The sequence below is a fragment of the Natator depressus genome, chromosome 3, assembly GCF_965152275.1.
Source record: "Natator depressus isolate rNatDep1 chromosome 3, rNatDep2.hap1, whole genome shotgun sequence".
NCBI lineage: Eukaryota > Metazoa > Chordata > Testudines > Cheloniidae > Natator > Natator depressus.
In genome coordinates, this window is record NC_134236.1 from 119760955 (window position 1) to 119788597 (window position 27643).

General features: G+C 44.5%; 1 protein-coding gene across 1 annotated transcript in view; it reads left to right on the forward strand.

Annotated features, from left to right (window-relative positions):
• Positions 1–27643, forward strand: part of SYNJ2 (synaptojanin 2) — a 103914-nt gene that overhangs the window by 3612 nt on the left and 72659 nt on the right. The window contains exon 2 of the mRNA XM_074948687.1: positions 11428–11514. Coding sequence (XP_074804788.1) covers positions 11428–11514 — 87 coding nt within the window. The remainder of the gene's footprint in view (positions 1–11427; positions 11515–27643) is intronic.

Here is a 27643-nt window from a genome sequence, read left to right on the forward strand (position 1 = left end):
AAGATTTTTATCATTCTTTGATAATTTAGAGCTGGTTGGGGAAAAAAGTCTTTTTTCTGTGGAAAATTTGGACTTTTGGGCAAAAAATTGAAACATTTCAGTCAAAAACAAAATACTATTATTCTGAAATGTTGTGGTGCCTCATGGGAGTTGCAGTTCAAGTGTCTTATACTCCCATTCTTCTGTATAAGATGGGCTTTCTGATTGGACTACATCTCTCATAATGCAGCATGGTCTCTTCTCATGGTGAGGTGATGCCTCATAGGAGTTCCATGACTGGGGTGCATCATGGGAGATGAAGTCCTGCTGGGAGCCTGGCCCATAGAAGAGAATGGGGACATGAGGAAACTGAACTACAACTTCCATGGTGCACTATGGAAACACATCCAAATTGAAATATTAATGTTTTCAATAGGTTTTTGTGCATTCTTTTTTTTTTTAAATTAAAAAAAACCTAAATTTTCTGTGAAAAGCAGACACATCAGGAAAAATTTGTTTAATGGAGAATTTTTGGCTAGTCCTACTGCTGCTGATTTGTTATTGCCTCACTCTATTGGAATATTTACATCAAAGGATACTTTATTTCTTGTGGGGTTCACTGCTGAATTTTTTTGTGTGTTTCAGATTTACAGCCTGAAGTTACGTTACCTTTGGCTTGGTTACCTAATTTCCCTATCCTTAAAGGAAGATAAAAACAAAACCAAAAAATACCTTTGGCACTATAGAGTTGTGCAATTGTACTTTTGTCCAACTTCATATGGGTTTAAACTTCCATGTTCTTTAGAGACAAAAACCTACGCCTGCAACACTGATGTGCAACTCTATAGAGAAATAGCCTCTTATATACATAAAATTGTGAGAAATTCTTTGCTGAACATGGCAAAAATAAATGTCAATCCCTAATAATTTTATTTGAAAATATTTTTTCATAGTTATCAAGCAACCATTAGTCATTGAGGACTAGGGCCAGGGGACATTTGAAGTTTGTTGGGGTTTTTTTTTTTTTTTTTGGAGGGGGGGGGTGTCAGTTCCTTTGTTTGCTATGCACAAAAAGAGGCTCAGACTTTTTTTTTTTTTTTTTTAATGGGAAAAGAATAAATATTTTCCCTTCCCCACCACTATTAGTTAAAATGGCAGAATGGAATGATAGCAAGTATGGAAACGGAGATTTTACAAGCAAGAAATTTAAAACAAAACTAGAAACTGATCTAAGCCCAATGTTTCAGTTTGTAAATCTTTGGCCACCTCATAACTTAGAACATCTTTGTTTTGTACAATGAAAAATTTAAAATCACATTCAGAGCAAATGACTGGACACCCTTTTTCCCCTTGCAAGCCTCTGAATGAATCAAAATTACAATTTCAGTTGTCCTCGTGTCTGTCTGTATTTCTAGTGTGTCGTACTGCATACAATGTCTTTTTCATATTTCCAGATAAAAAATATAATAAAATGGAGTTAAGATTGGGCATACATATCCGTAATGGGAAAGGCTCTATGAGGCTGTTGTAATTATCTCCAAAGCCAGCATTACAAGCCAAGGAAATTTAGAGTTACATTTAATTTAAAAGATATATTTAGATATGGAAATGCATCTATAGCATTCAAACAACCTTAACTCCTCCCTATAGTGATGCCATGTAATAGCCAGACAATTATGATTGGTGCATAATAAATAGTGTTTGTAGTCCTAGATTAGATTAAATTGATATTTAAACATACATTTGATTTTTAATTTTTTTCCTTATGGTGTCACCATGGGGTGAAGTTAAGGTTGTTTGGGTGCATTAACAGTGCATTTTGAAAGAGGGCATTTTGCCAGTGGCAGCCCTACAGCTTCAGTCTCATTTTATAACAACGGAAGAGGGCAGCCATTTTAAAAGAGAACAGTTCTTCATGGAATTCACATTAGAAGAACATTAAGTGTTAGCCTCTGCTGAAGAAGCAACTTTCACTTTTGAAGAATAGTGGGGAAAATTATTATTATGAAAAACAAATCTCTCAAAGATTGCAGGTTGGAGAACATAGAGGCAAACACTGTCCCTGCCTTGAGGACCATACAATCTGTGAAAATGCGCAACATGCTAAGGCCCCAGAGCTGCAAACATGTAGGCATGTGCTTAACTTTATTACTATGACTGAATCCAGTGAAATGATGTCAACGGGACTACCTGCAGTAGTAAAGTTATGCAAATACATAAGTATTTGCAGGATTGGAGTCAAAGGGTGTGAGACAAGGGTAAATTCAGTTTGTAAGCTCTTTGGGGCAGAGACTGCCACTTATTATATGTTTGTACAGTGCCTAGCACAATGGGGACCCACCTGCTTGTGGCCTTTAGATGCTACTGCAATACAAATGCTTAATAATCATAGGTTTCAGAGTAGCGGCCGTGTTAGTCTGTATTCGCAAAAAGAAAAGGAGTACTTGTGGCACCTTAGAGACTAACAAATTTATTTGAGCATAAGCTTTCGTGAGCTACAGCTCACTTCATCAGATGCATTCAGTGGAAAATAGACCCCACTGTATTTTCCACTGAATGCATCCGGTGAAGTAATCTGTAGCTCACGAAAGCTTATGCTCAAATAAATTTGTTAGTTTCTAAGGTGCCACAAGTACTCCTTTTCTTTTTAATAATCATAATTGCACATTTTATATACATCTGCTATTTTAAAACTAATTTTATCTTTGTAATTGTACATACAATTCTTTCCCTAGCTGCTCTTAGTAGTCAAACAAATAATGCACAAACTATTTGAATGCTGTACGTTGATTAACATGTAATTTGAACATGTTTTATATTTACTAAAATACAGAAAAGAACCCACAGTGTGATCCATTTTTCTCTCATGCAGAGATAATTATATGGCAAAGTTCAAAACTGTGTTTGCATTCTTAAAACTTTGTCTGCATTCTTAAATGTCAAATTATCCTTTTATTTTTGGAATCTTTTGTAGTCTGTTGGAACATGTTTTATATAAGCACTGGTGCATTACATTGTGTGGGCAAATTGTTGAATACATGTTTTGTGCACTTGAGGGTGAAGCTTATTAGTGATGAATGTAGTCTATAGGATTCATATTTGTTCTACATTAGAAAACTATGCTAATTATGCATAAATTGTTCCTGATGGGCTAGGTCTACAAGTCCTAGCAAGTTAGATATTAAAATAATATATTGCCATGTTAAGATAACTAAGCCGCCACAGTCACAGGTGTTTTATGACTTGAATGTTACACAACAGTTGGCCTTAAGTTCATCAGAGGCGTTTCAGAGCGGGCTTTTGCTGTGTATGCTGCCATGTTTACCAATAGACCAACTCATGCTACACGTTACACAATGTGTTTTCATTATTCTATTACCAGACTTTTGTTGGGATGTTAAATTAAAAAGTATATACTATGGGGTGTGTGTGGGTGGGTGGGTGTGTGTGTGTAAATCAGCTTGCTAGAATGTGAATATTTCCAGTCTAATACAGAAGCCCTAGGAACTAACCTCTCTGAAGTGCTATTCCTAGGGCTTCTTTTTTGGAGTGATAATGTTTAGTTTCTAGAAAATTGCTAAATCTGATTTTTGTTAATTTAACATCCTAATGCACTGGCAGCAATCCTGGCCCAAAACCTCATTTTGTAAAGTGATAACATCTTCCTTGACCTACATGGTATTACAAAATAGACCCTGATTGCTGAAAGCCTGTGTGGAAGGAGGTCAAAGCTGATCTAGCAAGACTGCATGTGGGATAGGAAGATTTTTAGTGGAAAAAAATAATAATTTTGTTTGTTGGAACTGGTAGAAGGGGAGTATGTGTAATGTCTTTTGGTCTGTTTGGTGAGGGTGGCAGAAAAAAGTCGGAATCAGCTTAGTCCCTCTAAATCTACCCTATTTACAGGATGCCGCGAAGCACAGTCCTAGGTAAAAAGAAAAGGAGTACTTGTGGCACCTTAGAGACTAACCACAAGGTGCCACAAGTACTCCTTTTCTTTTTGCGAATACAGACTAACACGGCTGTTACTCTGAGTCCTAGGTAATATACTGACTGTATTGTTTCTCACAATGTGATGTGAGAAACACATGATCGGGTTCCTCTTTGTTTTGCTTCTTGTTGAAAAGTTCTCACCTTTCTCTGGTTAGTAGGAGAGGCACAGGTGAGGTGAACAAGCTGCTGCTGCCTTCACCACAGCACAGCTATGATCCTGAAAATGCTGACCCCTGTTATAAAGCAGGGGTCGGCAACCTTTCAGAAGTGGTGTGCCGAGTCTTCATTTATTCACTTTAATTTAAGGTTTCCCGTGCCAGTAATACATTTTAACGTTTTTTAGAAGGTCTCTCTCTATAAGTCTATATATTATATAACTAAACTATTGTCATATGTAAAGTAAACAAGATTTTCAAAATGTTTAAGAAGCTTCATTTAAAATTAAATTAAAATCCTGATCTTATGCTGCCGGCCCGCTCAGCCCGCTGCCAGCCTGGGGTTCTGTTCACCTAGGCCGGCAGCAGGCTGAGTGGGGCCTGTGGCTGGGACCCCAGACTGGCAGTGGGCTGAGCCGCTCAGCCCACTGCTGGTCTGGGTTTCCGTCCGCTGGCTCCTGACATCCAGGGTCCCGGCTGCCGGCCCCGCGCAGCCCACTGCCAGTCTGGGATTCCGGCCCTGTCCACATAGAGTGGGTACCTACCTTCTCCCTGGTTCTAGCCGTTCTCTTCCTCTCTCTCTGCACTGAGCTGAGGGTGGGAGTGCACTGAGCACAGGGCTGGGGGTGAAGGAGCAGGCTGGGGGTTGGGGTGTAGGGTCTGGCCAGGAGCTAGAATGAGGGAGGGGGCTCAGGGTTGGGGCAGGAGGTTTGGGTGTGGAGCGCTTACCTGGGCAGCTCCTGTTTGGTGCTCAGGGTGGGGGTGGGAATGTGGGGGGGGGCAAGAGTCAGGGCATGGGGGATGGGGGCATGTGAGGAGGGTGCAGGAGTCAGGGCTGGGGGGCTGGATATTTGTGGGGGGGTGTCGGAGTCAGGGCTGGAGTTGTGGAGGGGTGCAGGGGTCAGGACAGAGGGCTGGGTGTGTGTGTGGGGGGGTTCAGGGGTGAGGGCAGAGGGCTGGGAGTGTGTGGGGGTGCAGGGGTCAGGGCAGAGGGGTGGGGGTGTGGGCTGGGGTCTTGGGGGTGCTCCCAGCCCCCTGCCCAGAGCAGCTCACGGCAGGGGGCTGGAGGGAATATGCCAATTCCAACCCCTTCCCCAGGGCTCTCCCCCTCTGTGGCAAGGGCCGCCAGCTGATCTGCAGCAGGGAGGGAGAGAAGGAGGAGGAAGAGGTAGGAGGAGGGGGAAGCTTGCCTGCCCTGCAAGAGGTGAGCAGTGGGCGGGGGGTGGAGAAGAGCAGCAGCGTGCCATTAAAAATTGGCTCGCGTGCTGTCTTTGGCACGTGTGCCATAGGTTGCCGACCCCTGTTATAAAGTTTACACACACGAGTGTGTAGAGTTAAGCAGGTATGTAAGTGTTTGCAGGATCAGGACCTAAGTAGGCAGAGGGAGGAGCTAGATCCTGCCACTGGGTGCCAGGCTCTCTTCTTTCTGCTCTTTTCTTGAAAAGCCACTTGCCTCTATGTCAGCCAGTGTTTTTAGGTGTACCCAGCTCCCACCCCAATTTAGCTGCAGGGACTGTGGTCTCTCTCTGCCTTCTTTCTACTGAGGCACTTAGAAAAGTACCAGTTACTGGGGTTTCATATATTTAAGTCCCAATTCTGCTCCCACGGCCTCCTTTAAACCAGAACAAAATTGTACTTACTGGTGCAGAAGTGAATACCATAGTGTATGTACAAACACTGATAGGAAAGATAATCTTGTATAAACACTAGTGGGTAGCTTCATTAAGGCGTGGTAATTACTAGAAGCATTGTCTGGTTCTTGTAACAGTGATTACAAAACAGATGACTACAGTATGTATTTGGAAACTACCCTAGCTCATCCATCCAGATGAGTAGGAAACTTCCTGGGTGAGTTCCAGCAACTGCTGGAGCATGCAAGTTTTCATTTAAAAAAAAAAAAAAAAAAGTCTCTCATCCTATTGGTTGCAAAGAAAGGTTTCCAAATGTGAACAGAGTATAACCCAGTGCTGTGTTGTTTTCTACATTTGCAAGCAAACAGCTCCAGGTACCTCTGCTGGTTGGGGCTTTTGCAAGCTGCTGTAGTGTGAAACGGACTCCTCAGTACCCCATGGGCAACAGGGAAACCAGCGTGTATAGTGTCAGTTTGTTGCTACTCAGGAAAGCTCTCAATACTTAGCATTGGACCAGCGAGAGAGATGCAATTGCAAATATGTTATTCAACAGATGCCAGGGAAACTTATCAAATAATGTAGTCCTGCGGTTCTCAAACTGGGGGGTCGGGACCCCAAAGTGGGTCACAACCCCGTTTTAATGGGGTCGCCAGGGCTGGCGTTAGACTTGCTGGGCCCAGGACTGAAGCCTAAGCCCAAGCCCCACCACCCGGGGCCGAAACCAAAGCCCAAGGGCTTTAGCCCTGGGCAGCGAGGCTTAGGTTACAGGCTTCCCCCCCGCCCCCCGCCTGGGGCTGAAGCCCTTTGGCTTTGCCCCCACCCCCACCCAGGGCAGTGGGGCTCAGGCTTTAGCCCCCCTGCTCGGGGCAGCGGGGCTCAGGCAAGCTCAAGCTTCAGTCCCCTCTCCTGGGGTCGTGTAGTAATTTTTGTTGTCAGAAGGGGGTTGCAGTGCAATGAAGTTTGAGAACCACTGGCACTCAACTAACATTTTTTGCTGCTATTAGAGCCCTAGTGGAAAGTTACTTTTAAAAAAGTAAAAAGTTGACTAATAATTGTATAATTTAAATACAGTACATTGCTGTTTTATTCCTTTAAATTGCCAGAGGTCTGGTTTGGGGTTTCAAAAAGGGTTAATTTAAACATAACTTTATATTATAAGCAGAACTGGTAGTTGCCATCTTATGCATTGATACTTCTCATTCTTAATAAAGAAAGGAATTGAAGCTAGAATGTTTAGGGTGTTATGTGAGCTAGTGAAAGTGGAAAAATGGTGCTTGAAAGATTACTTTCAGGTTGAATATTATATCAGATGTAAAGCAAAACATTGTTCCCTGTGTTGCTCAATGATACCTTAGGGTTTTACAACTAAAAAAATTTTAAAGTTCTACAGTAGTTTCACTACTTGGACTGTTTACTCTTTGTGCTTCATCCAGCTTGGACAACCATAGACACATTAATCTCACTTTTGTTTTTAGACATTCACATTCTGGTTCTAATTCTCGCGCCCAAGCGTGAGTTGCAAACACTACAGGGCAATGTTTCAATCCAGACAAAAACTCCTGGCTTCGTTTACATTTATTTTACATTTCATTAAAACATTCCTATTAATTTATGTTTTATAAATGCTTTTTCTAAATTAATAAAACCTAAATGTTGCGCCTAAACGATCTGATCGTGTCCCTTTAACATTGCTGTTTGGTACCAGAGCTGGGTGAACATACTATTATCTGTGCAGCTCAGCAGCATGGTTGTTGCTGACCTCAGTTGATGGGAGTCCCCCTCCCCAGGGCTCTGGTAACAGTAACGTGTCAAAGTCTAGCTCAGACAGAATTCTTTCTAGGGCTTCCCGTTGCACAGAGGGAGCACATCCAGTACTGCATCGCTTTAGGAGTGCTGCATGCTACCTCTTGCACTCTGGTCTGGTTCTGCAGGCTGGCTTGAAGTGGGCAAAGGGTAGGCCATGCCAGGGGACACACAGACTGAACAGTTCCTACTCTCCCCTGAACACAGGGATTGTAATTGTGACTGGCCTTTATACCTTGCAGAGGGGAAAGACTCGTAGTGCCCTACCCCTGCACTGCATAAAGGCCAGTCACAATCTGGCCCAGTGGCAAAATCCTGTTTTGGAGTAGCACTTGTTGAACCCACTGATGGGAATGCACTGCTAGTGTAAGTGGGCATAACCCAGTTGAAATCAGCAGAGCAGAGCCTATGTATATCAGGGTACGTCTACACTGCAAAAAAAAAATAAAAAAAAAAGGCAGCCGGTGGCAGTTAATCTCAGAGCTGAGTCAGCTGGCTTAAGCTCATGGGGCTTGTGCTACAGGTCTAAAAATAGACGTGTAGATACTTGGGCTGGAGCCTGGGCTCTGAGATGTGTGTGTCTCGGAGCCTGGGCACCAGTCGGAGCAGGGACATCCACACTGCTATCTTTAGACCCGTGGTGCTAGTCCAAGTCGGTTGAACCAGGATCTTTTGCAGTGTAGATATACCTTTAGTGCCCAGTGAATTAGGCCCAGTGACTAATTTGCTGTTCACTTTGATACCATCTGGCTTAATTCAAATTCGGTCTATACCCCTTTCTCCGCTCAAAAAATAGCAAACTAAACACCGTTTTGATTTTGGACCGCCCACTTACTCAGGGCTTGGCTACAGTGATATGACAGGTTTCAGAGTAGCAGCCGTGTTAGTCTGTACTCGCAAAAAGAAAAGGAGGACTAGCGGCACCTTAGAGACTAACCAATTTATTTGAACATAAGCTTTCTTGAGCTACAGCTCACTTCATCGGTTTCATCGGTTGCATCCGATGGAGTGAGCTGTAGCTCACGAAAGCTTATGCTCAAATAAATTGGTTAGTCTCTAAGGTGCCGCTAGTCCTCCTTTTCTTTCTACAGTAACAACGCTGCAGCTGAACCGGTGCACCTGTGCCGCTGTAGCACGTAGTGAAGACACTACCTACGCCAACTGGAGAGCTTCTCCCATTGGCTTAGCTACCGCCTCGGGGAGGTGCAGTACCTATGTTGGCGGGAGAAGCCCTTCCATTGACGTAGCTGTGTACACTGGAGGGGGGTTAGGGCAGTATAACTACATTGCATGGGGTGTGGATTTTCCACACCCCTGAGCGATGCAGTTATACCAACATAAGTTGGTAGCGTAGACCAAGCCTTAGACTGTAATGTCTTTAGGGCGGGGGCTGCCTCTTTATCATGAGTTTGTACAATACCCAGCACCGTGGGGATGGGGCCTCAAGACTCTACCACCCAATACATATCGTAATTTGGCACAAAGACCCAATCTGTACAGACCTGTGGACTTTCCCACCCTCCAGATTTGTATAGCCCCCATGTCATCAACTACAGCTGTGTTTGGCATGTTGTTAGTTACTGTGTTCAGAGGCAACTATAAACGTGCAAGGTTCAATTCTGGGCTGCATCTCCAAGGGACGCAGCACAGCAGATGCACCCTTGGGATGGAGGGATGGGCAAATGTGGCTTGATGCTACATTTGTGCCCTTTGGATTCGGAGTTCCTCCAGGGGACACAATGGTGCCCAGCAAAAATTAAAGCAGCCCCCAGCTGATATAATTTATGCCAACTCACCCTGGGTTGCCTGTTGATTGCAGCACAGCCTAGAATCCTCATAGTGCCATGTCCTGTGCCCAGCCCTGCCCCAGACACACTCCCTGTGCCAAGTCTTGTGAGGGGAGTAGCGTAGGGCCATTTCTGGAGCCCCTATGTTGTACCTCCACTGTGTGGATTCTCCCCCAGACTCTGATGGCCCATTAATGACCCCTGTACACTGCTAGGGCAGCATGTAGGGGCCGGAGCAGGGGAGAAAACATGTCTGCAGCTTTGAGGAGAATCACTAGAAACACTCCTGATAAGTTAAATGATAACATTTTATTAACAAAGCTAGGCCACCAGCAGGTCTGTACCATACAGCCCATGAGAATAGCTCATGCCTTGGGTCTTCTCTCGGTGAGAAGCCAGCCAAAGCAGCTCACATTTAGCTAATTGGGAGATGGCAATACACAGTCTACCTTCCGCATTCCATCTCCTGTTCATTGACCTGGTAAGCTAAGGCCTAGTCTACACTAGAAGAGGTTTGTTAGTATAGCTATACTGGCTACATCAGCAAACCCACACAGTGTAGATGCAACTTATATCAGCGGAAAAGGGGGTTTTGCAGGGATAGCTTTCTCAGGTTCTGTGAATGAAACAAGCCATGCTGCCGAAAGCACTTTTCACTGGTATAACTGTCTACACTAAGGCTGTTGCCAGTATAGAAATGTCATGAAAAATTACCCCTTTGACCAACATTACAATACCAACAAAAGTTTCTAGTGTAGATCGGGCCTAAATGACGGGATGTATCTGCAGCACTGTGTGCATAACCAAGCTCGTCCAGGCTTAACATCTGATGCTTGCTGAAACGTCCATCTCTGTTCCAAGCTCTGTTAATATGCCTGCAGTGTGTTGGCTCGCCTTGCCAATTTTTGTGGCTTTTCTACGCACAGCAACATCAGCTGCTGCTTGCCATGAGCTGCACGTGGTGTCATATTTTTGTATTGCTTAATCTCACATTTGATACACATACTGTACACTTCGGTCTTTAGTTTAGATCGTGCCCTTAAAATAATGTTGATGTCGCACATTCCGGTCCCTGGTTCTTGAAGAAATATCTCCATTCTCCCTGCTGCCTCTTGTGTCTAGCCTGCATATTTGTTAATCTGACCTCCACCCCCATCAGTCTGTTATCACAATCTCTTTAGCTATTTCTGTTGTCTTTTCTTTTAGTGAAGGGTCCTGAAGGTTGCAGTGTTCGGGGCAAGGATTTTGCTTCTATCATAAAGTGTGCTTCTGCTGCCATTAGAAAAGGAGGAAAATGGTTTTCTGCCCCTTCTTCGTTTCTTTATGAACTATAAAGATGGCCTGAGAAGATATACTCCAGATTTACACTGATGTAACTGAGATCAGAATAGGTTCTCTTGTTTACTCTGTTGTAAATTTACACTGATTTGCTCTTTTGCCAAATAGTTTTAACTTCAATAAAATACATTTTTTCACTCTCAAAAACTCATTTTTGCCATGCTGCCTATATTGAATCTTGTTGCCTTGTATAAAAAAAATCCCAGTTTGTTGTTCCCCTTCCATGTCCTCTGTCTGTCTTCAGTCTGACTGTGAGATTGTTGGGGCAGGGATGGTCCCTTCTCATGTCTGGAAAATGCCTAGCACGTGTGGGTGCTACTCAAACAAATAATTTTTTTTTTTAACAGTTCTGGTCTTAGGGCTGTATGAATTAATCGTTTGTGTGTTTTTATTCTGATAGTGATAGGCCATTTGCCGGTGTCTGCACCATGTGTTAGTAGATGCAACAATTAATTAATGATCTGTGGATTTACAACTGGCACCTCTCTTTTTCCTTTGTGTGGTGTTTGAACAGGCGTGTTTGTACCTTTTAACACTCAGTCTTTTATGGGGATGTTCCATTAACTTTTAAATAGCTTCCTAGTTTAACACTGTAAACCCCACATACTTATTCATGTGTTATCTAATTGTCTTGTTTGTTGAGTGAGATCTCCTGGGAGGGGTTTGGTACAGGACTATACCAGTCTGAAAACTGAATTGGGTAACTAAGGCTTGCTGCCTTTTTATTGTGTTTCTTCTCAGCTCCTGAAGAAAAGGAGGTAATTAAAGGGCAATATGAAAAGCTCACGGATGCCTATGGCTGCTTGGGAGAGCTCCGGCTAAAATGTGGTAAGTAGCTTTGAGGATGAGGACAGTTGTTAGATGCCCATGCCCAAACAAACTTGGTTTAATCCCAGTGACCAGAGAGTTGCCTATTTCTGTCAGTTTTGGAAGACATTTGGGCTCTTGCCCAATATAACCATTTTATTGATAGGTTTATTGATGCAAACATATTTTTTATAAGCTGTGCATCGGGTTAAAAGCACACTGTCAAATATTATCTTAAGAGTTTTTAGGTTAAGTATTTTACGTTCCTTTGTTTCATGAGACCCTCTTAACAGCTTTCAGAGGGGTAGCCGTGTTAGTCTGTATCAGTAAAAACAACGAGGAGTCCTTGTGGCACCTTAGAGACTAACACATTTATTTGGGCATAAGCTTTCGTGGGCTATACCCCACTTCATCAGATGGAAGGAGTGGAAAATACAGTAAGCAGGTATAAATATACAGCATATGAAAGATGGGATTTGCCTTACCAAGTGGAGGGGGGGGTGTCAGTGCTAACAAGGCCAATTCAATTAGGGTGGATGTGGCCATTCCCAACAGTTGACAAGAAGGGGTGAATATCAACACAGGGGAAATTACTTTTTGTAGTGCTAATGAGGCCAGTTCAATCAACGCAGATGTGGCCCATTCCCAGCAGTTCACAAGAAGGTGTGAGAATCAACAAAGGGAAAATTTACTTTTTTAGCCTCGTTAGCACTGACCCCCCCCCCCCCCCCACTTGGTAAGGCAACTTCCGTCTTTTCATGTGCTGTATATTTATACCTGCTTACTGTATTTTCCACTCCATGCATCTGATGAAGTGGGTTATAGCCCACGAAAGCTTATGCCCAAATAAATGTTTTAGTCTCTAAGGTACCACAAGCACTCCTCCTTGTTTTTTCTTAACAGCTTGCTGTTTTTCCTACCACTTTTGTATAATACAAATATTGATTTTTCCCCTCCCCTCCTTTTGTTTTGAATTGAGCTAGTTTCAATAATGGCTCTTATGATTACTAAGGGCCCAGCTGTGCAAACGCCAAAGTACATGAATGACTTTACTCACATGAAAAGCCAAATTAACTTCAGTGAGCCTTCTTGCATGCATGAGTGTTTTCTGAATCAGCCCCATAACTTCAAGTAACACACTGCAGAATATCATTATGCATCAGCATTGCTGTGAATTTTCATATGCTTTCAGGAATCTTGAATTAGCAAAGAAGTTGCTGCTACTCTCTACAACAGGAACATAAAATGAATTTTTGTAGTGCTATGGGAACAGAGCCAAATCACACTGATTTGAGGGCGCTCAGTACCTTGCAGAATTGGGCCCAGTAAAATACATTTCAGTTCACTGCTTAAGGTGGTTTTTAAACCAAATATTTAAGTAAATTTTAGTGCTTGTAAAATGTGCCTCATTTACAGCTTCAGAGACTGAAATTCTCCATGTATAAAGCCGGTAATAGCTGTACAGACTTCCCCACGCTGCTCTGGCAATGAGCCTTTACCTTGACTTGGAGGTGTGAGACTCCTACTTTTCCATTCCGCATCTACTCAGTCCTTGGCCTCTTTAATGAACCTGCCAACAGGGATAACAAACATAGTAATGGCTGTACACTAGGAACCATATAAGATTATGTACTTAGGCTTTGTCTACATTAGCACTTTTGTCAGCAAACGTTTTGTCAGTTAGGGGTGTGAAAAAACACCACCACCCCCCGACCGACATAAGTTTCACCAACAAAAGTGCCGGTGTGGACAGATCTATGTCGGCAGGAGAGTGTCTCCTGCTGACACAGCTACCGCTGCTCTTTGGGGGTGGTTTAATTATGCCGGTGGGAGAGCTCTTTCCTGCTGGCATAGAGTGGCTACACAGGAGACCTTACAGTGACTGTTGTGCAGACATAGCCTAGCTCATTACATATAGGGCACTGAACAGCTGTTAGGTGGTAATGACTTCCATCTACTACAATTTGGGATGGATTTGAAGCAGTTACTTACAGATGAACACACTATATCACGGTGTAAATCTGCAGATCTATCTCACTACTTGAAACAAGAAGGGGATTTTTTGTTTGGTTTGTTCAGTTTCTTGTGGGGTAATTGAGTAATTCTGTTAAACTGAATGTCAGTTTTGTTCATGCACTTGAAAATAATAGATAGTGTATGGTCCATTTTTCTTGGCACATAGAACTATGTTTCCTGAGAGGAGTTCAATTAAACCTGTTGTTGTGATAGTTAAGGGATGTGGCGAATAAATACGAGCAGTTCAAACCACAGCTATAGCTAGTTCCCTCTTTGCAGAGGGGAACTAAATCAATCACAGGTGGCACCTCAGTCCCTCCTGTTCTCTGCCTGTGACACACAACAGTTCAGTTGTCTGAAGTCACTGGGCTCAAGAGAGGTGTATCTGGATAAAGTTCTGTGATACACTACGATACAGAGTAGGTCACACTAGATCAGGGGTGGGCAACCTATGGCCCACGGGCCACATCCAGCCCTCCTGCTGGTTTAATCTGGCCCTCGAGCTCCTGCTGGGGAGCGGGGTCTGGGGCTTGTGTTGCTTCCGCGTTCCAGCCGGGGAGCAGGGTCAGAGACTGCTCCATGCACACATGGTGAGGCTCCCGGAAACAGCATGTCCCCCTTCCGGTTCCTATGTTTAGGGGCAGCCAGGGGGCTCCATGCGCTGCCCCCGCCCCAAGCACCACCCCCACAGCTCCCATTGGCTGGGAACTGCAGCTAATGGGAGCTGCAGGGGTGGCGCCTGCAGGTGGGGCAGCGTGCAGAGCCTTCTGGCCGCACCTCCACATAGGAGTCGGAGGGGGGACATGCCACTGCTTCTAGGAACTGCTTGAGATAAGTACTGCTCGGAGCCTACATTCCTGACCCCCTCCCATGCCCCAAACCCCTGCCCCAGGCTTGATCTCTCTCCCGCACCCCAACCCCCTGCCTCAGCCCGGAAACCCCTCCCTCACCCTGAACTCCTCATTTCTGCCTCCCACCCCCGAGTCTGCACCCCCAGCCAGAGCCCTCACCCACTCCTGTACCCCAACCCCAATTTCGTGAACATTCATGGCCCACCATACAATTTCCATACCCAGATGTGGCCCTCAGGCCAAAAAGTTTGCCCATCCCTGGGCTAGATGACATAGTAATCCCTTCCTGCCTTAAAAATCTGTGAACTCTATGAAATCTGTGAAGTCCCTGTAACCTTCATATTAAATGTTGTATTAATAATAATTTCATAGGGGATAAACATATGGCAGCTGTGTGTTATAACCTATTTTTCGTTTCTTCAGACTTTTACTGCTATGTTTCCCCACATCTATTTATTTATTTTTTGAGAAAATCTAGTTATTTCTGGTGACCATGACCTAAGAAATTCCCCCTGTCGAGCTCTGCCAGTGCATCTCTCTTGTCCCAATTTTACCTCTATACTGTTCCTGTTCAGAGCCACTTCTGAAGGGAGACTGCCAAAAATTCTGTTAATGTCTTGATAATAAGGACCAACTGCAAGTTATATTTGCATAGTTCTCTTAACTGAAAAGCCACAGAGGGCTGTACTTAAATAGAACAGACCAAAGGTTCCCAGACTATTGGAAAAAGGCAAATATAGTGCCCATATTTAAAAAAGGGAAGAAAGAGAACCCAGGGAACTACAGACCAGTCAACCTCACTTCAGTCACCGGCAAAATCATGGAGCAGATTCTCAAAGAATCCATTTTGAAGCACTTGGAGGAGAGAAAGGTGATCAGGAACCGTCAACATGGACTCACCAAGGGCAAGTCATGCCTGACCAACCTGATGCCTTCTATGATGAGATAACTGGCTCTGTGGATATGGGGGAAAGCGGTGGATGTGATATATCTTGACTTTAGCAAAGCTTTTGGTACGGTCTCCCACAGTATTCTTGCCAGCAAGTTAAAGAAGTATGGATTGGATAAATGGACTATAAGGTGGACTATAAGGTGGATTGAAAGCTGGCTAGATTGTCGGGCTCAATGGGTAATGATCAACGGCTTGATGTCTATTTGGCAGCCGGTATCAAGCGGAGTGCCCCAGGGGTCGGTCCTTGGGCCGGTTTTGTTCAACATCTTTATTAATGATCTGGATGATGGGATGAATTGAACCCTCAGTAAGTTCTCAGATGACACTAAGCTGGGGGGCGGGGGGAGAGGTAGATACACTGGAGGGTAGGGATAGGGTCCAGAGTGACCTAGACAAATTGGAGGATTGGGCCAAAAGAAATCTGATGAGGTTCAACAAGGACAAGTGCAGAGTCCTGCACTTAGGAAGGAAGAATCGCATGCACCACTACAGGCTGGGGACTGACTGGCTAAGCAGCAGTTCTGCAGAAAAGGACCTTGGGATTACAGTGGACGAGAAACTGGATATGAGTCAGCAGTGTGCCCTTGTTCCCAAGAAGGCCAACGGCATATTGGGCTGTATTAGTGAGAGGATTACCAGCAGATCGAGGGAAGTGATTATTCCCCTCTATTTGGCACTGGTGAGGCCACACCTGGAGTATTGTGTCCAGTTTTGGTCCCCCCACTACAGAAGGGATGTGGACAAATTGGAGAGAGTCCAGTGGAGGGCAACGAAAATGATTAGGGGGCTGGGGCACATGACTTATGAGGAGAAGCTGAGGGAACTGGGGTTATTTAGTCTGCAGAAGAGAAGAGTAAGGGAGGATTTGATAGCAGTCTTCAACTACCTGAAAGGGGGTTCCAAAGAGGATGGAGCTAAGCTATTCTCAGTGGTGGCAGATGACAGAACAAGAAACAATGATCTCAAGTTGCAGAGGGGTAGGTCTAGGTTGGATATTAGGAAACACTGTTTCACTAGGAGGGTGGTGAAGCACTGGATTGGGTTACGTAGGAAGGTGGTGGAATCTCCATTCTTAGAGGTTTTTAAAGCTCGGCTTGACAAAGCCCTGACTGGGATAATTTAGTTGGTGTTGGTCCTGCTTTGAGCAGGGGATTGGACTAGATGCCTTCCTGAGGTCTCTTCCAACCCTAATATTCTATGATTTTATGATTCCCAAACATTTCCCAGGGCAGATTTTAGCTAGAGAGAGAAAATGTCATTTGCGCACCTGCTCTTTCGTTGGTGGTTGGGGGACTGTTTTTCTCTGGTCCCAAATACGTGACTTGCCTTCCTTCTCATTCACAATCCCTACAGCAATTGTTTCCATGTAAAAGTGACAATAGGAAGATATTTAATGTTTCCAGCTGCTAAAATGCATTAAAAGAAGTGAAAAATACAAGGAGAGCAGCGCAATGCAACCAGCCAGCTCTCTGCAGCGCACCAGTGGTTTGCAGACCACAGTTCAGGAACCTTTGGAATAGGCAGTGACAGAGTGGTCTGTTTGACCAGTTGGTCACTATTTGGATTTCATAGAATATCAGGGTTGGAAGGGACCTCAGGAAATCATCTAGTCCAACCCCCTGCTCAAAGCAGGACCAATCCCCAATTTTTGGCCCAGGTCTCTAAATGGCCCCCTCAAGGATTGAACTCACAACCCTGGGTTTAGGAAGCTAATGCTCAAACCAACTATGGGAGATGGGCAAGCAAATCAGCACCTTTTGTGAGTGCTAAATTAGCCAAAAATATTTTGAAGATACTCTCCAAAGGCATACACAAAAGAGTGTATTTGTCAAGCTGAGAAACAGTCTTTTGTAGGAAATATAAAATGTGTCTGGGAGCTCTCCGGGCAATGAATTAACCTGTAAATACCAGTACTTAGGGATCAGTGTAGTCTTGAGTCTCCTTGTCTACAGAAGTTTAGTGTACTCCATTTCCACCTGCCAAGGAGAGGAGAATAGAGGCTGCTTTTTACATTGCCTTGCCTTTGCACAAGAATGCTGATGGACTTTATGAAGCTGCTCACAAGGTTAATGTTTCCCAGAAGCGACAGCATTCACTTGTGTGCATTTACGTCAATTTGGATGACTCACTAGATTCCCCGTTTTCTTTTTGTTTGGGTGGAGCTGTAATAGCATTAACAGCTGAAGGTTTCTGTGCTGTGCTTCAGCCAAGGTTTTGCTTCTCAAGGCAGGTTTAGCAGTGATGTTTATTTCAAGCAGTATGCTAAAGCTGGGTTTATGGTATTGTACAGCACTGTTCAGGTGCAGTAGTGCCAGTAAAAGATGTGTACTGTATAAGGTAAATTCTGGACACTACAAACTATGGGGGTTGCTTTATTTGATGAAATAACAGATTTCTCTTCTGAGAAACATGCTCTGTGTATGCGTATGTATACATATGTTAAAATATAAGTGAGAGATATTCACAGGCACAAAGGGCAGATAGGTGCCCAGCTTCCATTTGCCTTTAAAAATTGCCTCCTTAAAGTCTAGCGTCATTGCTTAGAGGGACGAAGAAATGTTTTATGGTTAAAACACTGGGTTGGGATTTGGGAGATCAAGTTCTAGTTGTGACCACCACAGACTTTGCTTGTTCTCTGAGCCTCAACTCCCTGTCTGTAAAATGGGGATAATAGTACTTCACAGAGAAGGGGTGAGGATATGTGTGTTGATGACAATGAGGCACTTGGCTACCATAGGCCTGGGAGCCATATAAATAGATTATGGGTCTATTACAGGAGTGGATGGGTGAGATTCTGTGGCCTGCAATGTGCAGGAGGTCAGACACTAGATGATCATGATGGTCCCTTCTGGCCTCAAAGTCTGTAAGTCTGAGGAGGGTTTTTTATTTAAAAATTTAATTTAAATTCAGTACCCATAAAAATGGAGATTAATAGAACCCTCAATACAGATAGTTGCTGTATAAATTGTCAGCAAAGATAGCTTGATGAAGCCTAGTGGACAACCGCAGTTCACAAAAGAAAATGGCATACTTGGGTGCAATAACATAAGGCTAGAAAAAAAATTCTGAAAAATACTGTATTTTATCGAGCAGAGATACATGTTTTCATTAGGAGTCCGGTGTCCAGCTTTGGTCACCTTACCTTGAAATATAGCAGAGACTGAATTAGGAGGAGATGGTTGGGTTGTGGATTTTCATATAACGAGAGTGGAAAAACCGTGAGTGATTTCACTTGCAAAAGGAAAGAGAAAGGAGTAGATTGAGGTATTCACAAGAATGTGAATTGAGAATTGACTAGTTTCTCCTTTTTACTGTGTTTCATAATAGAAAGCTTTGAAACCTATGACACACTGTGGGAGAAAATGAATAACAAGAGGCATATATACGCAGGTTTAATACAGCAGCCACATTTATTGTTATCAGCGATGTTCCAGAATTATGCTTCCTGGTGGTATCCTCGCTGAACTTTGGTCAAGGCAGCTGATTTCATAGGCGCCGAACAAAAAGTATAAAAGTTAATTTTGTCTTATTGTCTTGCTGAATGTTCTCCCAGACTCACCCTCCCACACACAGCCTGGTAAATGGGGCATTCAGCACATATTTCTGCGAATAGCTGAGTTTTCCCATTTGCTGTAAAGGTCCTCTTTAAAGCCAACTATGATTATTATGCTTCACCACTGGGCTACATAATGATCTCAGTTACTATACATCAAATTTACACCAGGATAACTGTGTTCAGAATTTATCTCATTATCCCTGAAAGGATTGTTTTCTTGTATTTGCTCTAGTGAAATGGAAAGTGCACTCCTCCATCTTTCTCAAATATTCTTATTTTCTATATCTGACTTTGAGGCATCTGATTCTGGCCATCGTGGGAGACAAGATACCGGACTAGATGGGGCAGGGTCTGATCCATTATGGCTGCTTCTGTGTTCCTAAACACCTGTTAGCACTGTAGTGATGAAAATGTCATTCCACAAGTGTGTTGTAAAGGCTGGAATGAAGCAGGAATGTAGATTTTTACCCCATTTGTAAAGTAAATTCTAATTTTTGTTTAAAAAGCAATTTAAGTGAAGATTCAGGGTTTCTAAGGTGAGAGCTACTTTAAAAGGTCCACCGCTGGCATTGTTGCTTGTGCAAGTGTGAAGTGCATATTAAGACCTAGAGCTCTTTGATTACTCTTTAAGGTTTCCTTTTCTGGATTGCTTTAAATTGTTTCTTTTCTGCTCGCTCTGTGCATCGAGCACTCTGTAGCTCTTTAAGCAGTATGTAATATGCTTTCTTCTACTGCCCTGGGATATTGATATAAAGGAAACTTTTACCATATTTTTCCTCTTTCTTCCACCTTATTTGCATTCTTTTCTCATCTAAGATTTTTTGGTTTGAGAAATAGGGCTGGATTTTGGCCTGTCCTTCCACAGTGTGCAGGGAACCTCCTGGCCACAAATGAAGGCTGGCCACAGTTAGAGTACATGTAGTCCCCTGAGTACAAGGTTTGCTTCTGACTAGCACTGCTAGCAAATGAAAACTGCAGGGAATTGATTCTGGGTTAATTTTTCTTCTGATCTTAAAGGAATACTGTCTACCTTCTTCTAATCTTAAAGCCAGTTACATTTGGTAAAGCAACAAATGTCTATGTCACATCTGCAGTAGTTTTTTAATTCTGCTGCTTGTGTATTCAGTAAAACAAGCATAAATCTTCTGACTGCTGTTCAGCTCCTCCTAAGAGTTGGATCCTCACGCATGTGCACATTGCTGATGCAGCAAGATGGATGAAAAATGAAACAAATCATGTAGTGTTGATTGATTTATACGAATATGGTAGTTCACATTATTTGCACTTTTTTTCAATCAAAGTTTTATTTGGAATCCCAAGGGATGCAACATTAAAATATTATGACAGAAATAAAATGGATAGAAAGCTACACATGTGAAAAGTTAAGGCTAGTGAGGCTAACACTATTCCTCTATTTTGAAAATAAAAAATTGGGGAAAGTACCATATGGACCTAGGGGGATGTCAGTGTGTGTCTTATTTTCATTTCTCTCCCCTCATGATTACAGTATCTGCTGTATATCTTTTTCTCAGTGTCATTTCCATGGCTTAAAGCCATTCTCTCTCTGCTGGCAAAATATCACAGCATTAATGCCAATCTGTGGCTCAGGAAAATTTGTAAACCATGATCCCGTGAGAATCCCTGGTTGTCGTCAGTTCACATACTGTAGGAAATAGTTTGCCGTGTGACAAACTGATTTTATTTTATTTTTTTCAAACAGGAAGCTTTCTGTGGCCTTTTCTTTTGTGGAGACTTACTGCATAATACAAGTGAAATTGTTTAGAGCCTAGGAAACCCTCCTGTAAAATCTTGTTCGTTAAATGCTTTATTTCCACCCAAAAAGAAAAGGAGTATTTGTGGCACCTTAGAGACTAACCAATTTATTTGAGCATAAGCTTTCGTGAGCTACAGCTCACTTCATCAGATGCATACTGTGGAAAGTGTAGAAGATCTTTTTATACACACAAAGCATGAAAAAATACCTCCCCCCACCCCACTCTCCTGCTGGTAATAGCTTATCTAAAGTGATCACTCTCCTTACAATGTGCATGATAATCAAGTTGGGCCATTTCCAGCACAAATCCAGGGTTTAACAAGAACGTCTTGGGGGGGGGGGGTAGGAAAAAACAAGGGGAAATAGATTACCTTGCATAATGACTTAGCCACTCCCAGTCTCTATTCAAGCCTAAGTTAATTGTATCCAATTTGCAAATGAATTCCAATTCAACAGTCTCTTGCTGGAGTCTGGATTTGAAGTTTTTTTGTTGTAATATCGCAACTTTCATGTCTGTAATCGTGTGACCAGAGAGATTGAAGTGTTCTCCGACTGGTTTATGAATGTTATAATTCTTCACATCTGATTTGTGTCCATTTATTCTTTTACGTAGAGACTGTCCAGTTTGACCAATGTACATGGCAGAGGGGCATTGCTGGCACATGATGGCATATATCACATTGGTCGATGTGCAGGTGAACGAGCCTCTGATAGTGTGGCTGATGTGATTAGGCCCTGTGATGGTGTCCCCTGAATAGATATGTGGGCACAGTTGGCAACGGGCTTTGTTGCAAGGATAGGTTCCTGGGTTAGTGGTTCTGTTGTGTGGTATGTGGTTGCTGGTGAGTATTTGCTTCAGGTTGGGGGGGCTGTCTATTAGCGAGGGCTGGCCTGTCTCCCAAGATCTGTGAGAGTGTTGGGTCCTCCTTCAGGATAGGTTGTAGATCCTTAATAATGCGTTGAAGGGGTTTTAGTTGGGGGCTGAAGGTGACGGCTAGTGGCGTTCTGTTATTTTCTTTGTTAGGCCTGTCCTGTAGTAGGTGACTTCTGGGAACTCTTCTGGCTCTATCAATCTGTTTCTTCACTTCCGCAGGTGGGTATTGTAGTTGTAAGAATGCTTGATAGAGATCTTGTAGGTGTTTGTCTCTGTCTGAGGGGTTGGAGCAAATGCGGTTGTATCGCAGAGCTTGGCTGTAGACAATGGATCGTGTGGTGTGGTCAGGGTGAAAGCTGGAGGCATGTAGGTAGGAATAGCAGTCAGTAGGTTTCCAGTACAGGGTGGTGTTTATGTGACCATCGTTTATTAGCACTGTAGTGTCCAGGAAGTGGATCTCTTGTGTGGACTGGACCAGGCTGAGGTTGATGGTGGGATGGAAATTGTTGAAATCATGGTGGAATTCCTCAAGGGCTTCTTTTCCATGGGTCCAGATGATGAAGATGTCATCAGTACAGTGCAAGTAGAGTAGGGGCGGTAGGGGACGAGAGCTGAGGAAGCGTTGTTCTAAGTCAGCCATAAAAATGTTGGCATACTGTGGGGCCATGCGGGTACCCATAGCAGTGCCGCTGATTTGAAGGTATACATTGTCCCCAAATGTAAAATAGAAAAGGAGTACTTGTGGCACCTTAGAGACTAACCAATTTATTTGAGCATAAGCTTTCGTGAGCTACTGAATGCATCCGATGAAGTGAGCTGTAGCTCACGAAAGCTTATGCTCAAATAAATTGGTTAGTCTCTAAGGTGCCACAAGTACTCCTTTTCTTTTTGCGAATACAGACTAACACGGCTGCTATTCTGAAAAATGTAAAATAGTTATGGGTAAGGACAAAGTCACAAAGTTCAGCCACCAGGTTAGCCGTGACATTATCGGGGATAGTGTTCTTGACGGCTTGTAGTCCATCTTTGTGTGAAATGTTGGTGTAGAGGGCTTCTACATCCGTAGTGGCCAGGATGGTGTTATCAGGAAGATCACCGATGGATTGTAGTTTCCTCAGGAAGTCAGTGGTGTCTCGAAGGTAGCTGGGAGTGCTGGTAGCGTAGGGCCTGAGGAGGGAGTCTACATAGCCAGACAATCCTGCTGTCAGGGTGCCAATGCCTGAGATGATGGGGCACCCAGGGTTTCCAGGTTTTATGGATCTTAGGTAGTAGATAGAATATCCCAGGTCGGGGTTCCAGGGGTGTATCTGTGTGGATTTGATCTTGTGCTTTTTCAGGGAGTTTCTTGAGCAAATGCTGTAGTTTCTTTTGGTAACTCTCAGTGGGATCAGAGGGTAATGGCTTGTAGAAAGTGGTGTTGGAGAGCTGCCGAGCAGCCTCTTGTTCATATTCCGACCTATTCATGATGACAACAGCACCTCCTTTGTCAGCCTTTTTGATTATGATGTCCGAGTTGTTTCTGAGGGTGTGGATGGCATTGTGTTCCACACGGCTGAGGTTATGGGGCAAGTGTTGCTGCTTTTCCACAATTTCAGCCCGTGCACGTCGGCAGAAGCACTCTATGTAGAAGTCCAGTCTGCTGTCTCGACCTTCAGGAGGAGTCCACCTAGAATCCTTCTTTTTGTAGTGTTTGTAGGGAGGTCTCTGTGGATTAGTATTTTTTGTTCAGAGGTATGTTGGAAATATTCCTTGAGTCGGAGACGTCGAAAATAGGATTCTAGGTCACCACAGAACTGTATCATGTTCGTGGGGGTGGAGGGGCAGAAGGAGAGGCCCCAAGATAGGACAGCTGCTTCTGCTGGGCTAAGAGTATAGTTGGATAGGTTAACAATATTGCTGGGTGGGTTGAGGGAACCATTGCTGTGGCCCCTTGTGGCATGTAGTAGTTTAGATAGTTTAGTGTCCTTTTTCTTTTGTAGAGAAGCAAAGTGTGTGTTGTAAATGGCTTGTCTAGTTTTAGTGAAGTCCAGCCACGAGGAAGTTTGTGTGGAAGGTTGGTTTTTTATGAGAGTATCCATTTTTGAGAGCTCATTCTTTATCTTTCCCTGTTTGCTGTAGAGGATGTTGATCAGGTGGTTCCGCAGTTTCTTTGAGAGCGTGTGGCACAAGCTGTCAGCATAGTCTGTGTGGTATGTAGATTGTAATGGATTTTTTACCTTCAGTGCTTTTGGTACGATGTCCATCTGTTTGCATTTGGAAAGGAAGATGTCTGTCTGTATCTGTACAAGTTTTTTCATGCAGTTGATAGATTTCCACTCCATACGGCTGTTACTCTGAAACCTATTTCCACCCAGTCAATCAATAATTACCCCTCACATTAGCCGTTGTAAATTTCAGGAACAGAGAAAATCAGCTTTTAATTTGTTAACTTAGAAGTATCTTGCATATTAACAACAACAAGAAGAAATCGATTTAGCAGCGTAAACTAACACTATGTCTACACTACGCAGCTTTTAGCAACATGGTTGTGCTACAGCCATGCTGTTAAAAGGCGCTCAGTGTAGCTGCTGTTTGTCGGCAGGAGAGCTCTCTCCTGCAGGCAAAGCACTGCTCACACCAGCGCTTATCGTGGACAAAACTTTTGTCTTTCGGGGGGAGGAGGAGGTTAACACCTCTGAACAACAACAATTTTGTCTTTTACTTGCCAGTGTAGACAAAGCCTAAGGCCAAAACCCTGAAAAGACTTGTGTGTGCTTGATTTTAAGTATGTGGGTAGTCCCATTGCTTCAGTGAAACTATTCCTGTCCTTAAAGTTAAGCACATGCATAAGTCTTTGTAGGATCAGAGCCCAAAAGCTGAGTAGTTATTCTCACATTAAAGCAACTATTTAAAAAAAAAAAAAAAGGCCCGGGGGGGATGGGGGGTGGCACGGTGGTTACTTGAAGTGATATATACCAGAAGAGGAATCACATTTTAAAAAAAAAAAAAGTTTTAGCTGGAAATAAATGAAGTTGGATTTTGATTTATTGCTGGCTTCAGAATGAGATATACTAATAGTTGTTATAATCAGACTTGTATGGCCTGTCTGCTCCTGTTAAGTAAGGTAACTAGAGGGGTTGGCCCTGCAGTTGGTAATGCTGCTATTGCCACACAAAATGGTATTTCAAACAGCATGCTTGGGTAAATAAAGCTTTTGTTTTATTCTCTGGGACTGTGTTTTCAGTCCAACAAAATGTCTAAGTGAAATGACGAATGGACATAGTTCAGTCTAGGCTTGCATCACAAATGCAGCAGATGTAATTAGAGACCGCTTTGGGGAGGGGAAATTGGCAGCCTGTGCTTGGGGAATGAGAGTGAGTGAGATAACACGGGGAGCAAGTTTTCTTAGAACTGAGAGAAGAGCATTTCCAAGGCTAAGCTGAAAGTGTTGGCAAAGAAGGAAAGGGGTGGAGCGAGTAAGGAGGAAGCTGCATCAAAATGTTCATGGCCAGATGCTAAACAGCACATGCGTATATATAATATATATATTGCGCGCACACACAAAATGTAATGAGTGTGGGAAACTAGCTGGCGACCCACCAAGCATCTGAACCCTGAAAAAGAAGAGTTGAATTTTTTTTTTTTTTTTGTTTTTTTTTTTAAGGGTGGAAAGTACAGTAAGTCTGTCTCTGAGGGCTTGGTTTTTCATGAATGGAGACTATCTGGTGGTTTTGAGGCTTGAAAGAGACATGATTTACAGTTTGAGAATGGTATTATATTGATAACATTCTTATTATTGTGCATGTTTCTGAAAGCTTGAGAGGCGAGATCTTCACCTCCGCACTGTCCCCTGTACCTCACATAAAAGGGCCAAAGTGGCCTAGGACTGTCAAAGCTCCACCTCCATCTGGTGAGGATTCCCCTAGGATAGGCTTTGTGAGACAGCCTTAAGGCTGCCTCCTGCGGACCCCTTTGCAAGCTCTGGTGTAGGTGGCATGTTGGAGGATCAGGGCCACAGCACTGGAGAGTCTGGAGTGTGCTGTGGCCCATAATGTAGCCTTGAGAGGCTGCTGTAAATTAGAGAGGCCTTCAGGGCTGCCTAAGAGGGTATGTCTACAGAGCTCGTGGCAGAGCGACCCTCCAGCCTGGGACGACAGACTTGGGCCTGCAGGGCTAGCACTCTAAAAATAGCTGTGCAGACCGCACTTCTAAGTTCCAGATTTCGCTCTGATGCCTAGGGCGGGGTGGGGTGGGGTGTGAGCTTCAGAGCCCAAGCTGCAATGTCTACACAGCTGTTATTAGTGCAGTAGCACAAGCCCTGTGAGCCCAAGTCCATCAACCTAGGCTGGGAGCTTACATGTAAGTTTCCCAGACCTGAAGAAAAGCTCTGTGTAAGCTCGAAAGCTTCTCTCTCTCACCGACAGAAGTTGGTCCAGTAAAATATGTTGCCTCACCCGCCTTGTTTCTCTAATACAGGGGTCGGCAACCTGTGGCACGCGTGCCAAAGATGGCACGCGAGCCGATTTTTAATGGCACGCTGCTGCCTGCCGGGTCCCAGCTGCCGGCCCTGCTCAGCCTGCTCTCGAACCCAGGCCGGGACCCCGGCAGGCAGCAGCGTGCCATTAAAAATCTTGCCCGCCCCAGCCTGCTCTTCTCCGCTCCCCATGGGGGCAGGGTGAAGAAGCTTGGTCCTGCCAGCTGCTGCTGCAGGGCAGGCAAGCTCCTCCCTCCCCCGCCTCTTCCCCCAGTGTGCTGGGTTCCTGCCCCTTCTCTCCCTCCCTGCTGCCGATCAGCTGACGGCCCTTGCACGGGAGGGGGAGAAGCGGAGCCTCAGCACGTTTGCTGCTCCAGGGAGGAGGCGGAGAAGAGGTGGGGAACAGGGGTGGAATCAGGGCATATCCCCTCCAGCCCCCTGCCGTGAGCTGCTCTGGGCAGGGGGCTGGGAGCACCCCCAAGACCCTAGCCCACACCCCCAGCCCTCTGCCCTGACCCCTGCACCCCCCTCATACGCCCCCAGCCCTCTGTCCTGACCCCTGCACTCCCCTCATACATACCCAGCCCCCACATGCCCTGGCTCCTGCACCCTCCTCACACACCCCCATCCTCCTGCCCTGACTCCTGCACCCCCACACATACCCAGCCCTCCATGCCTGACTCTTGCACCCCCCACATTCCAGCCCCCACCCTGAGCACCAAATGGGAGCTCCTGCAGACCCCCCCCCCCATTCCCATCTGCAGCCTCGCACCAAATGGGAGCTGCCCAGGTAAGCACTCCACACCCAAAGCTCCTACCCCAAACTTGAGCCCCCTCCCTCATTCTAGCTCCTGGCCAGACCCTACACCCCAACCCCCAGCCTGCTCCTGCACCCCCAGCCCTGTGCTCAGTGCACTCCCACCCTCAGCTCAGTGCAGAGAGAGGAAGAGAATGGGCTAGAACCAGGGAGAAGGTAGGTACCCACTCTATGTGGGCAGGGCCGGGATCCCAGACTGGCAACGGGCTGAGTGGGGCCAGCAGCTGGGACCCTGGCTGGCAGGAGCTGGAAGACAGAACCCCAGACCGGCAGTGGGCTGAGTGGCAGTGGGCTGAGCCGCTCAGCCTGCTGCCGGTCTGGAGTTTTGGCTGCCTGCCCATTGCCAGCCAGGGTCCCGGCCGCAGGCCCCGCTCAGCCTGCTGCTGGCCTCGGTAAACGGAACCCCAGGCTGGCAGCGGGCTGAGCAGGCCGGTGGCGTAAGATCAGTATTTTAATTTAATTTTAAATGAAGCTTCTTAAACATTTTGAAAACCTTGTTTACTTTACATACGACAATAGTTTAGTTATATAATATAGAGAGACCTTCTAAAAAACGTTAAAATGTATTACTGGCACGCAAAACCTTAAATTAAAGTGAATAAATGAAGACTCGGCACACCACTTCTGAAAGGTTGCTGACCCCTGCTCTAATACCTTTAAAGTTAACAGAGAAGCCTTACAGTAGAGAGTGCTTAAACTGCATATCATGGGCCTGCTCTGGCTCTTATTGCAGTCCATGGCAAAATCACTAGGCCATGTCTAGACTAGGAAAATAGGACGTTCACAAACATGATTTTAAACAGGACATCACACCTATTGTAGACAGGGCAAGTAATGTTTAAAAACATGTTAGCTGA